Below are 12,217 nucleotides of genomic sequence, written 5' to 3'. Positions count from 1 at the left end.
TAGTGTTCACAGCTGTTTTTCATAAATCATTTTTTTCCCCATTTATTCTGCTTTTATTTTAGGTTTTTAATTTACTGGACTCTTAATCATGATTTATTTGCCTCTGTAAAGTATGTTGGATCTTCCTTGTGTATGATATGAACTGTATATGGTGCGATATCAATAAACACCATAAAACCAAAATCTCATTGGAGAAGCTAACGAGAGCTTTTGAACTCTCTACGTTTGACACGCCAAGAGCCAGCAAGGAGCCGGAACAATGTTTGTCCTATATTGATGTGGAAGGAAAGTAGGGCGTCTCCACATGAGTACAGTAACAACATTGTGCTCCATTGTACGGTGATGATGAGGATGATGATGGTGATGGTGGGCCGTGGTGGTGGCCTATCTTGTGGTCACGGCAACTGTGAAACTGAGAGAAAAAAAAAAAAGCAAACTGCACAACACTGGATTCCAGGTAGTGTAAATGATCCCTGGTAATAGTTGTTGGGGACCAAAAAATAAAAAAAAAACTTGAATTTTATTATCATTACTATCCCCAAAACCAATTCAAGGGAATGAGACAGTCAACAAAAAAATTCCATCTTTCCCTTTCCAAGTTCAAACACTTCAGAACACTTTGTGAACTATTTTCTAATACTGTAATTGTTGTTACTAAAATGTATTCCCAAAACTTCCCAAATTAAAAATTAAAAAAACATGTTTTACACATTTACCGTATACAACGGCGTATTAGGGCCATGTGTAAATATATTTTTTCGTTAGAGGGTGGAGGCAATATTCCGAGAGAAAAAACTTTCAAATTTGCCACTTTATAAGTCAAATTTACGAGAAATACACGTAGAATAGCTATAGCCTAATGTGAGGCGTTGGTGGTGGTTAATGGGACACTGTTTATAAAATGAAAAGGCAAGATTATTCTTAATTGAAACTTTACTCGTCATACACGGCAGCTAAAGCGACAACACTTCCTGATCAGCTGACTAAACACTAACCAATCAGAAGCTGGCATACTTGAGGTAAATGCAAGTGAATGACGGAGAGCAGCAGATTCGACACGTCAACGTATCTACTTAAAATAAAAATGTTAGAATGCGTAAATAATAGTTCTGGAAACATAAATGTACAAGTAAATATTTATTTTAACAAATTAACTTAAATGCTTGATCCTCAGTGTGTGGACCTTGGCAAAATGAGACGTCTTTGTCGCTGGCAGTACCGATCGCTTCGAAGTGGGAATGCTTAACATGATACGGTTAAAGCCATTACTACCTCTTTATTTGAAAAGCCGACTTTATAAACTAGCAAATTTACAAGTTTTTTCTCGCTAATTTGCGAGTTTATAGAGTGGCAAATTTGCATGTTTTTTTTCTCGGAATATTGCCTCCGCCCTCTAAAAAAAATATATTTACACACAGCCCTAATACGCCGTCGTACAATTACCTCCTCCTCCCACAATTCTAGCTTCAAAATGTTCCGCTCAATCACAACATCTTGGGAACTATTTATCACAATCTCCCAAAATTCCCACATTTTCACACACAGTGAAATTCCCAAATGAAGAAATGCTTTACGCAATACACTTCACTTCAAACTGAACCCTTTTGTGACGTTCGTTGCTCAGCAACAGCAAAAATGTTCCCGGGACAGTTTGACCCGGATGTGTTTAATGATCCTAAACTGCAAAATAGCAATAAACATTGTTTATATCTCATTATTAACAATATCAATCAACATTTAGTACATTACCTCTCACTGTCAACGTTAACAACCTTTTAATGTTCAATCATGTGAAATGGGGCAGCATGGTCGTCTCGCTGTGCTTGTGTGGGATTTTCCACATTCACAAAACATGCTAGAACGTTAGCTTCACTGGACACGGAGAAATTGTCCATATGGATACGAGTGTGAAAGCTTGTTTGTATATATGTATATATATATATATATGTATATATATATATATATATATGAGGACTGGCCAGGAATCACGACTACAGTATAATAACAAGTTTTCTCCATATGATTTATTTGGTTGTTACTAACATATCTACACACACTTAAGTTTTTAACTTCCTCCAACCCCTTTTTGAACATATAAACTCTTTTCTTTCTTCCTATTCTTGTTTTCTTTTTTACTTCAATTTATATTTTAGACTTGTAATGTGTTTTCTTTGTGTTTATAAGGTCAATAAAGAACCGAAATCACAGAATTGTTGAACCAACTTAATTGAATTGCTTCAAGTGGTAACACACAATTGAATTAAATTAATCCAAGTTAATACATTAAGTTTAATTAATTATGAGGTCATTAAATTGAATTAATTGAGTAAATAAAATTCATTTTGGATTAATTTATTTCAATTGTGTGTTACCGCTTGAAGCAACGATATGAGATTCATTTTTCAAAAATAATTTCCAGTTTATTTCATGCATTTCGTAGGAACTTTTTTTGTACGTACATTGCGCATTGTTGTTTTCAGAATTTTGAGGTAAGCCTCGTAGCGTTCCTAAAGGAACAATCTGCGATCGGAGAGCTCTCGAGAGCACGGCGTGGGGGAGGGTGACTCTCCCGATCACATGTTGTGATCACAAGTCGACGACTGAGCGCACCAAATTCCCTGCAGCGCAGATAGGCCAAGCACTGTTGCGTGATCACCCGCAGCCAATGATGGCCAAGCGGGGCGTACCATCATTAATCATTCGAGTCAGGTGTTTGTCTTGACCTCCGTCGAGCCCCCGAGGCTGAGACTAACTCGCCAAACTCCTGGGGTTCAATCAAACCTAGATTAAACTGGGAGTCGACCTTAAACTTTTGTTGACAATAATATGTTAAATGCGACCTCGCTAGTCTAAACATGACATTGTGATGAATATTACATTTGTGGAATAGGAGTCATGAAGCAAAATCCAGCCGTTTTTATCCATCTCAGGGGGCGGCCATTTTGCCACTTGCTGTCGACTCAAGATGACATCAATGTTGCTCAGTTTTCTGAAGCCCAGATGTGATTGGTTGTTACCTGACACCTGAGCAACATTGATGTTATCATGTTCAGAGTAGTGAAGTCACATATAAACTAATTATTATCAAGAAATGTTTAAGGTTGAAATCCACTTTAACCTGGGTTTGATTGAACCCCAGGGGTTTGGTGAGTTAGGTGATTTTGCTCATTGAGCCATTTTCAGCAACAAAAAGTGAATATTTTGTCCAGAAATAATTTGATAACTTCATTATTTTTACAGGTACATGTAGAACCTTTAAAAAAAAAAATCACTTGTTGTCAACTAATGATGACCTGTGCTGACCAATCATGGCTCACCTGTTTTCTGGGTTTGGTCAGCAAACTGTGACATGATTGGTTGTTCCCTACTTCCTCAGGACAGGTGATGTCATCTTCAGTCGACGGCAAGTGGGAAAAAAAAACTTTAAACTTTAAAGATATTAATTGTGAATGAAAAATAATGAAGTCATCAAATTAATTCTTGACAAAATATGAACTTTTTACTGCTGAAAATGGCTTAATGAGTCAACTATCCCTTTAACTCATATTCCACGAATATTAACCAGAATACCATATTTAGACCAGTGAGGCTGCAGAGAACATCCATCCATCCATCCATTTTCTGTACCGCTTGTCCTCACAAGGGTCGCGGGGGTTGTTGGAGCCTATCCCAGCTGGCTTCGGGCAGTAGGCGGGGTACACCCTGAACTGGTTGCCAGCCAATCGCAGGGCACACAGAGACGAACAACCATACTCACAATCACACCTATGGACAATTTGGAGTGTCCAATTCACCTGCCATGCATGTTTTTGGAATGTGGGAGGAAACCGGAGTACCCGGAGAAAACCCACGCAAGCACGGGGAGAACATGCAAACTCCACCCAGGAAAACCGAAGCCCGGACTTGATCTCACAACCTTTGCACTGGGAGGCGGACGTGCTAACCAGTCAGCCACCGTGCCGCTCTGCAGAGAACATATAATTGTCAAAAAATAATAAAAGTGGGGGTTAACTTCCCCTTTAACTAATTTGCTCCCAAAAACGTCTAAGTACGTTTTATTTTAAATACTACTATGCCCCCAAAGACGCATTTATACGTTTTTGTTGTTTTATGCTCGAGCATACGGAAGGCTTTGATGCAGCCTCTGAACTAAAGAGAATGCTTGAAGCAGTGGTAGTTATTAGAGAAACGGCCAGCAGGTGGCAGCAGAGTATAAGAGATGCACCAGGGCTATGTTGCAAGAAGCTTTTTTTTTTTCCCCCAGTGTTTTCAACAGATTTGTGAATAATGATGAAAGAATAGACGCTAATCTTTCTTTTGGTAGGTCCATGTTTTTATAGCACTAGAACACAATATTCTGTGGGCCTTGCAAAATCAGACAAAATCCAGTAAAACAGTTGGGAGCGAAGGGGGTTGCTTCAGTGAAAATGGCTGAGTGAGTGAATGAGTTAAGAGCCACTGCCTTAGATGAATGTTGGCGGAAGTTAGCCTCGTACCCTCAGAAAAACACCACACCGCACAAACGCCACACGCAGATTGTGTTGCGCAGCAGTTGTCGCCAGGACGGAAGCGTAAAGACAATCAAGCTGCAACTTACCAGCTCCGAGATGAACTTGTCCTGTTGGTTCCGTTGCCAGGCCGTCACAGCATGGATGACGGACAGCGCGCCGCCGCTAACAACGGCGACTCTCATTCGGACAGGCAGCAGCGTGTAGATGATGTAAATGAAGAAGACGGTCCACCAGACGCCCTCCGAGGCACTGCGGGGGTTCACCATCAGCAGCCCGTACACCTGCACCACAACCAGCACCCCGATCACGAGGTAGCTCACAATCCACATGTAGTCCTGGTGGAAGCAGTTGCGGTTGCACACCACCATCACGGCCAGGAAGAGCGTAATGGCGACGCAGAGGACGGAGACGTAGGCCACATCCGGAGTCCGCTGGATGCAGTGGAAGGCCAGCATGACCCCGCACACCACAACCAGAACCCCCATCAGCATGGTGAGAGAACTCTGGTTGAGTCGGAAGAAGTAGCGCTGGTACAGACGTTCCAGTTTCGCTGAATGGAACTTCTTGGAGTGAAAAACCCACACCACGCGCATCCAGCAGTCGGCGGCGCTCATGGCCTTCCAACGGCCCCCGGCGGTCTCCCCAAAGTCCTCCTCTTTCCGCCCCTCAAAGCCCAAGTCGACGGCCTTCAGACTCAGATCAACGCCTTCGGCCATCCTTTTCCCGTAGTGGTCCTCTTGCCATCCGCAGTGCGGGCCAAAGTTTCCTCCGCTCGTACCCGTTCGGGTGTGGTAATGCTGGGCGGCCACATTCGGGGGCTCCGGGTCCTCGGGGTCCCTGAGGCAACTCATGTAGCGAGAAGTGCACAGCGAGGACTTGTCCTTCTTCTTTTTGCCATTGCGCTCGCCCCACGTCGTCTTGCGCTCGTCCACTCGGCCCACAAAGAGGCCTCGGGCCCACGACATCCTGAAGACAGCGTGAGGGACAATGAACACAAATCTTCGCAAAACCAAAGAGTTTCAAGTATTTTCTTGGTCAATCAAATGATCAATTATTTCTATGGACTATAAATGTACAGTGTTGGTCAACTGGGACATTTGGGGAAGAAAAAGTGCCTCAGAGTTCAAACAACTTGTGAAATATGAGCCGTCAGCGCTGCTCACTCGACGTCATTTCGGCCAGCTTCAAACGATGAACTCTGCATGTTTATTTGGCTTTTTTAATGAAAGGACGAGCATGGAATGACAACAGGAAGAATATCCACCGGAACTTAGCATGATGATAGCGTGCACTGATTCTAAGGAGAAAAGATGCTGGCTTACTTTTAGGCCAGGGTGTTTGGATTTAATGACTTGCTTGTTAAAGTTGGAAGTCAACGTTAAACATTTCTTAACAATAATGTTATATGTGACCTCACTAGTCTAAAAATGACATTCTGATCATTTGAGTTATGAAGCTAAATCCAGCTGTTTTGATCCATTTCAGGGGCGGCCATTTTGCCACTTGCTGCCGACTGAAGATGACATCACAAATGCTAAGGGCTCAGGCAACGACCGACCACAGCTCACCTGTTTTCTGAAGCGCAGCTGTGATTGGCTGTTATCTGAGACCGGGGTAACTGTGATGTCATTTTCACTCGACAGCAAGTAGCAAAATGGCCGCCTTTTGATATTGATAAAAAACTGCTGAATTTTTCTGCTTAACTCATATTCCACTAACGCGATATTAACCAAAATACCGTATAGAACATGGTGGGGGGAAAGGGGGGGGGGTGCTTCCACTTTGAGACGCAATACTGACTTTATATTGATAGATTGCCACTTCCTGCTTTTGTTCCATTGCTTTCGGCTAAAAAAGGACACAGACAAAATCTTGTGTTTTTTTTGGTGTGAAAAGAGACTTAATTTGGATCTTGTGTGCCCAGTATGGTTTAATGGAGTCTGTTTGCGATGTTTTGCAAAAGTGAGTGACGACAGAGTGCTGAGCGAGCAAGCTAGCTAGCTAGCACTCAATAGTTAGCCGGTGTATATGTTTGTCATTTGTGATGAAAAGGTGGAGTGTTTATTTGTGTGTTATGTTTTAGTGTTTTATTACTGGTCGATTTTATTTTGAACTTGTGTGACAAGTAATTAAAAAAAAAAAAGTAGATTGTGACACATTTATTACTCTTCGTCATTAAAGTTAACAGCATTTTTTGTTGGTATGTTTTCTTTACATACTTTGGGGTGGTGGTGGTGGTGGTGGGGGGCACCACTGTAAAGAAAAACACGAAAATAGCAACCACAGGTGCAAGTTTCCACTTACCTGGGTGGTCTGTTGGATTTAACACTTTGCGCTTAAGGCTAGTTCATGCCAGCGGGTGTACACATGTCTCTGCAGTCTCCCAAAGTGTTAATGTCTTAGCCCTGCACGCCACCAGTTGCCTCTGTAGGCCTTCATGTCTCCTGGGAAGAAAAACAAAAGCACACAAACGCAAATGAGCTGCAGATCAGAATCGGGCCTCGTTGCCTTCAAACCATTAATGGTTCTCGCCAGTCGACTGCTCTCTGCCATCTATCGCAATAATCTGCTGCTGTCATGGGTGTGTGCTCCATTTGACAACAAAAGCCACTGGAGTGGGCACCAATCAGACATCAAGAGCTCTCTAACCACATGCACTTGTCCATGTGCTCTTATGACTCACTAAAGATAAATCCAATGACACTGACCTCCAAACCTAATAAGCAAATCTCTGCTCTGGACGGCGGAGGACAGACAAACCCGTGTGGAAGTTGGGAGGTGCACGAGAGGCAGACAATCGGCAGCAAGAGCCCCGTTCCCAAATTCACCTCACACCCAGTGTTATGTCATACAAACTATGAACTAGATATCCGTGAGTGCAAACCGCGGGACCGGGCATGCCATTCCTATATACGACCAAGTGGAACAGCCAGACCGATGGCGGCGGCGGCGGCCAGTTCTTACATAACAGGACGCTCGCTCGGTCGACAGCCCTCCATGTTCACATGCAGCAAGCAGCACCCCCGCGAGTGCACGCCGCCGTGCAGCCCGCGTGCACGCTGCCCTCCCTGACTCATTCGAGTGCTGGAGCCAAACATTCCGCGGGGCAACTTCATGCGCGGCCGGAGATGTGCGGCACAGTCCGGACGTTTGGACTCTGAGCGGTACTCACATGTAAAGTGGACAACGCGGCGGAACGGTGCAAAATTAATCAGCACTTTTTCTCCGGCAGTGCCACTTTGACGCATTCGAGCGCAGTCTGCCGGGCGCGGGTCCGCACGCGCACATACTGTACCTCTGGCGGGGGACGATCTCACAACACCCGCAGCCGAGGAGCTCCTGGTCCACCCCGAGACTCCAGGATCCGTGTAGCCGCCGACAGTGGAGCTTGATCCGGATGCAGATGCGGCTGTGTGCGCCTACGAGCTCCTGCTGAAGTCTGCTTCTTCTCTCTCTCTCTCTCTCTCTCTCTCTCTCTCTCTCTCTCTCTCTCTCTCTCTCTCTCTCTCTCTCTCTCTCTCTCTCTCTCTCTCTCTCTCTCTCTCTCTCTCTCTCTCTCTCTCTCTCTCCGCGTTTCAGTGGAGCGCATCAGCACCATCTAGTGGTTATTTGGAGTCCCGTTTTGGCCATCCATCCATCACACTCGTAGAACAAACCTCATGTGCAGTGCTTGACATACATACGCTGCTCGTACCACTGGCAAAGTGCTAAATGTTAGTTAGTAGAATTTTATAATGACTAGTCGTCTCCCATCGCACAGTATTAGAAATATCAGTAGGCTGTAGTATGGAAAAAATGCTTCTAGTATGCAGTATTTGTTCTTCAAGTGCGCTGAATATTATAGTCGGGACAAAGATGGACCTTAATCTATATTGAATAAATGCTCGTAGATGACTTTCCATATGGCAACAATTTGGCTGTAATAGTGTTGCTAGTGCAAGCAAAGACGTTTACGAGTAACATTTTATAGGCATACTTGTTGGCCAAAAGTGGTACTAGTAGTGGAAAGAATGTTACTAAGACAGTTTTATGCATTTATAGAAAAGCACAAATTACTCTCTAACAGCCAGTATGGTTTCAGAGCGGGCAGATCAACATCACTGGAAATAACAGAAGCGATTGAAGAAATAACAAATGCTCTTGATCAGCGAAAGTATGCTGTTGGAATATTTATTGGTATCAAGAAAGCTTTTAACACAATAAACAATGATATATTAATTATGAATAAAATATATAAACAGATGACACCAATATTTTTTTGTTCTGGGGAGAATTTAAATGATTTATTGAATGAAATCACTGAAGGAATGGAAAAAAAATTAATCTGGTTGGACAGTAACAAACTCATTAAATCTAAATAAAACAAAACTAATGTTGTTTTGGAATTGCAGGACAAATGTACAATTACAAATAAAGACTGATGAGGTGCAAATTGACAAAGTTGAGAAAATAATAGTGGAAGTCACACATCAAATACATACATACCAAATTATCAAGAAGCTTTGCAGTGTTAAATAAAGTTAAATGGATACTTAATTCCAATTCGCTCCGCAGCTTGTACTGTTCCATAATTCTGCCATATTTTAGTTACTGCGTTGAGAGTTGGGGTAATAATTACATACTGTAAGTTCAATCAGTTCATTTAATAATTTTACAGAAAAGGGCAATAAGAAACATAAGGTTGGATATTTGGATTATACATACTCACTATTTTTACAGTCAAAATTTGTTGTAACTTGATAGAGTGAGTTTTTTGTATAAAGTTAAAAATAATATGTTACCATAAAACATTTAAAAAATGTTTAGAGAGAAAGAGGTGGGTTATAAATTAAAAAATAAATACAATTTAAAAAAAAAACATTATCGTACAAGCAGGAGAAGATTCTGTATATCATTCTGTGGGGTGAAATTATGGAACAGTCAATGTACAAATATAAATCAATTCAAAACTAAATATAAAAGTCGTGTATTTATGGGATAGCGAGGGAGTGGTGATGAGGAGTGTTGCTGATTGTTGCTGACATTTATGTTAACTATTGTTCGAATCTTGTGTTTTGTTATTGTTGGCTTTTTGGATCTGGGTTGGATTTTACTATCTTTTCTGTGGATTTGTAATGATGATCTCTGAGTATTTATTTTACATTATTAATATGTAGTGGTTTATTATCACTACTTTTGTTGTCTTCAGTGTTTTTGTTTTTTGTTTTTACCATTGATGAAGACTTGATATGTAAAGTAAGAAAATATGGAGAAGGGGTGGGATTTAAAAAGTCATGTGACTTCTTCCTACTCCCTTTTAAACATGGAAAATTGATGCTAGGTGCGCTTTGTTGAATTTAGCTTGTTTTGTAGTAATTTATTTTTTTTGTTGTTGTATGTATTGTATTTTTATTATTATTATTATTATTATTTATGTTCAAATAAACTCACTCAATTTTCAATAGCGCTTCCTCATTAGGGTCACCTTTAGGGCGAGCTGGAGTCTATCCTAATGAGACGGAACAGTGGAAACTGGTTAGCACATCTGCCCCGCAGTTCAGAAGTCGTGGGTTCAAATCTGGGCTCTGGCTTTCCTGTTTCCTGAAGTGTGAATGGTCGTTTGTCTCTATGTGCCCTGCGATCGACTGGCGACAAATTCAGGGTGTACTCTGCCTTTTCGGATAGGTGACAGCACACGCATGACGATAAACTGTACAGATGGATGCCTCGCCCTTTGCTGTTGTCTTTCCATTGTTTGCCCAGCAAGTGGCGCCATTCGTCACAAACACCAACTGGAATTTGCTGGCAGTACATACTGTAGAATAAATAATGAATATGGGACGTCTTTTTGGAGGGAGGGTCACAAACCTTTTTGAAAGTGAGAGCTACTTCTTGGGTAATGATTTAATGCGAAGGGCAACCAGTTTGATGCGCACTTCTCAGGTTAACTGGTCTCTAAATTGTTCATATGTATTTGTCAGGAGCAAACCATTTCAACCCCCCCCCAATCATATTTATTCTTTATTATATTTTTTAATGCACAGTTTGAAATTTAACCCTGCGCTTAAATAGAAACATCAAAACAATAACAATTTAACTCATTCACTGCCATTGACGGTTATAGACGTCAAATATTAATTTTGAGTATTTCTATTAGTTTAATTTTTTCCCATTTTTGTTAACAAGAGAATGAAGACCTAGAATTTTTTATTGTACATTTAGAACAGATATAAAATTTGTGAAAATTCGTGAGTTAACTCGTGAAGTCATGCAATTAATTACGATAACAAATTTTAATCGCCTGCCTCTCCTAATTTTTAATAATCTTTTCTTTTCTTTAATCGCGTGAGGCGATTAGAATTTTTAATTGTAATTAATCGCATGACTTCAATAATTAACTCACGATTAGACGTCAAATATTTATTTTAACTATTTCTATTAGTTACATTTTTTTCCCCATTTTTGTTAACAAGAGTATGAAGACCTAGAATTTTTTTTAGAACAGATATAAAATTTGTGATTAATTGTGAGTTAACTCGTGAAGTCTTGAAGAAAATGTAATCGCCTGCCGCTCCAAATTCCTTTTCTTTTCTTTAATCGCGTCAGGCAATTAAATTTTTTAATTGTAATTAATCGCATGATTTCAATAGTTAACTCACGATTAATCATACATTTTATATCTGTTCTGAATGAACAATAAAAAACATTGTAGGTTTTTATACTCTTGTTAACAAAAGTGGAAAAAATGTTAAACTAATAGAAATAGTTCAAATTAATTTTTGACGTCAATAGCCGTCAATGGCAGTGAATGAGTTAAACAGCTCTTAAAGATTGAAAGGAAATCTATTGAAATTGAACGTTGAATGCAATGGAACTGTACAGTGATTCCTTGGTGGACCACATGAGGAAGCCCCCCACACTAGCAACACATAAAACAGAGCATACAACAATGCTGACAGGCTTATTATATGTTCTCTCTGCTCCGTGGGATCAAAGACAATTTTTAAAATCGATTATTGGAGGTTAGTTGGAGACCTTCTCTGTTTCACTTACAGTATGTAGAGCAAAAGTGTTAAATTCGATAGAGGCATATAGTCGATCATTTTTATTTTATTTTTTACTCGTGACTGCTACCCTCTGGCCTAAAGCGTAACTGCAACCTCTGCGTCAAGCTTGTGCATGGTGCACGTGCAAGTACGTGTGCTCGAATAAACGTCATTTTTTTCAGTGTGAGTCTGATCTGAAGTTTGGGCTGTGCTCGAAGCAGGCATCTTGTTTGTTTGTTTGTTTGTTTTCCCACCAAAAAAAGTGAATTCCCTTTTTGAACGGCACAATAAATATATAGCTAATAAGAATTAACACAGCAAATTGTGGCATGTAAAAAATGTTGATAAAAAGCCTTTTTAACTAAGTGATTAATCATGATTAATCAAAAGTATAAGATGAGATTCATCTTATTGAAAAATGTAATCGTTCGACAGCTTTAATATGTATCCAGAAAATCTGGTGCAGTGACTTCCTGTCTGAGGTCATCGAGTGGATGAAAGGATTCCTCCAGCCAGGTGTTTTCTTGCTCCCCTCAAAAATTCAAAACACAAACCCGTCCCTCCCACTCTGCCGGTGCCTTAAAATAGCTGCCGCGCATCCATAATGCACCAGCAGCAGGACTCTGCCCTTAGAGGCTTTAAATGGGACGGACGGACAGACAGACTGACAGACTGACATGT

General features: G+C 40.9%; 1 protein-coding gene across 2 annotated transcripts in view; it reads right to left on the bottom strand.

Moving 5' to 3' along the window:
• Positions 1-7,959, bottom strand: part of LOC147179985 (adenylate cyclase type 6-like) — a 62,896-nt gene extending 54,937 nt beyond the window's left edge. The window contains exons 1-3 of one of the 2 annotated variants that reach the window (XM_086067447.1): positions 7,807-7,959; positions 6,816-6,955; positions 4,598-5,477 (exon numbers count right to left, since the gene is read on the bottom strand). In XM_086067447.1, the coding sequence (XP_085923573.1) occupies positions 4,598-5,476 (879 nt within the window). In that variant the 5' untranslated portion in view covers position 5,477; positions 6,816-6,955; positions 7,807-7,959. Of the gene's footprint in view, positions 1-4,597; positions 5,478-6,815; positions 6,956-7,475; positions 7,560-7,806 lie in introns of those variants that run through there. The other variant, XM_086067448.1, reaches the window with a different exon arrangement.
• Between the last annotated feature and the right edge of the window lie 4,258 nt (positions 7,960-12,217).

The sequence above is a fragment of the Leptonotus elevatus genome, chromosome 2, assembly GCF_054856555.1.
Source record: "Leptonotus elevatus isolate MCC_2025b chromosome 2, RoL_Lele_1.0, whole genome shotgun sequence".
In the NCBI taxonomy this organism is placed as follows: domain Eukaryota; kingdom Metazoa; phylum Chordata; class Actinopteri; order Syngnathiformes; family Syngnathidae; genus Leptonotus; species Leptonotus elevatus.
This window is presented reverse-complemented; position numbering and strand designations above follow the sequence as displayed.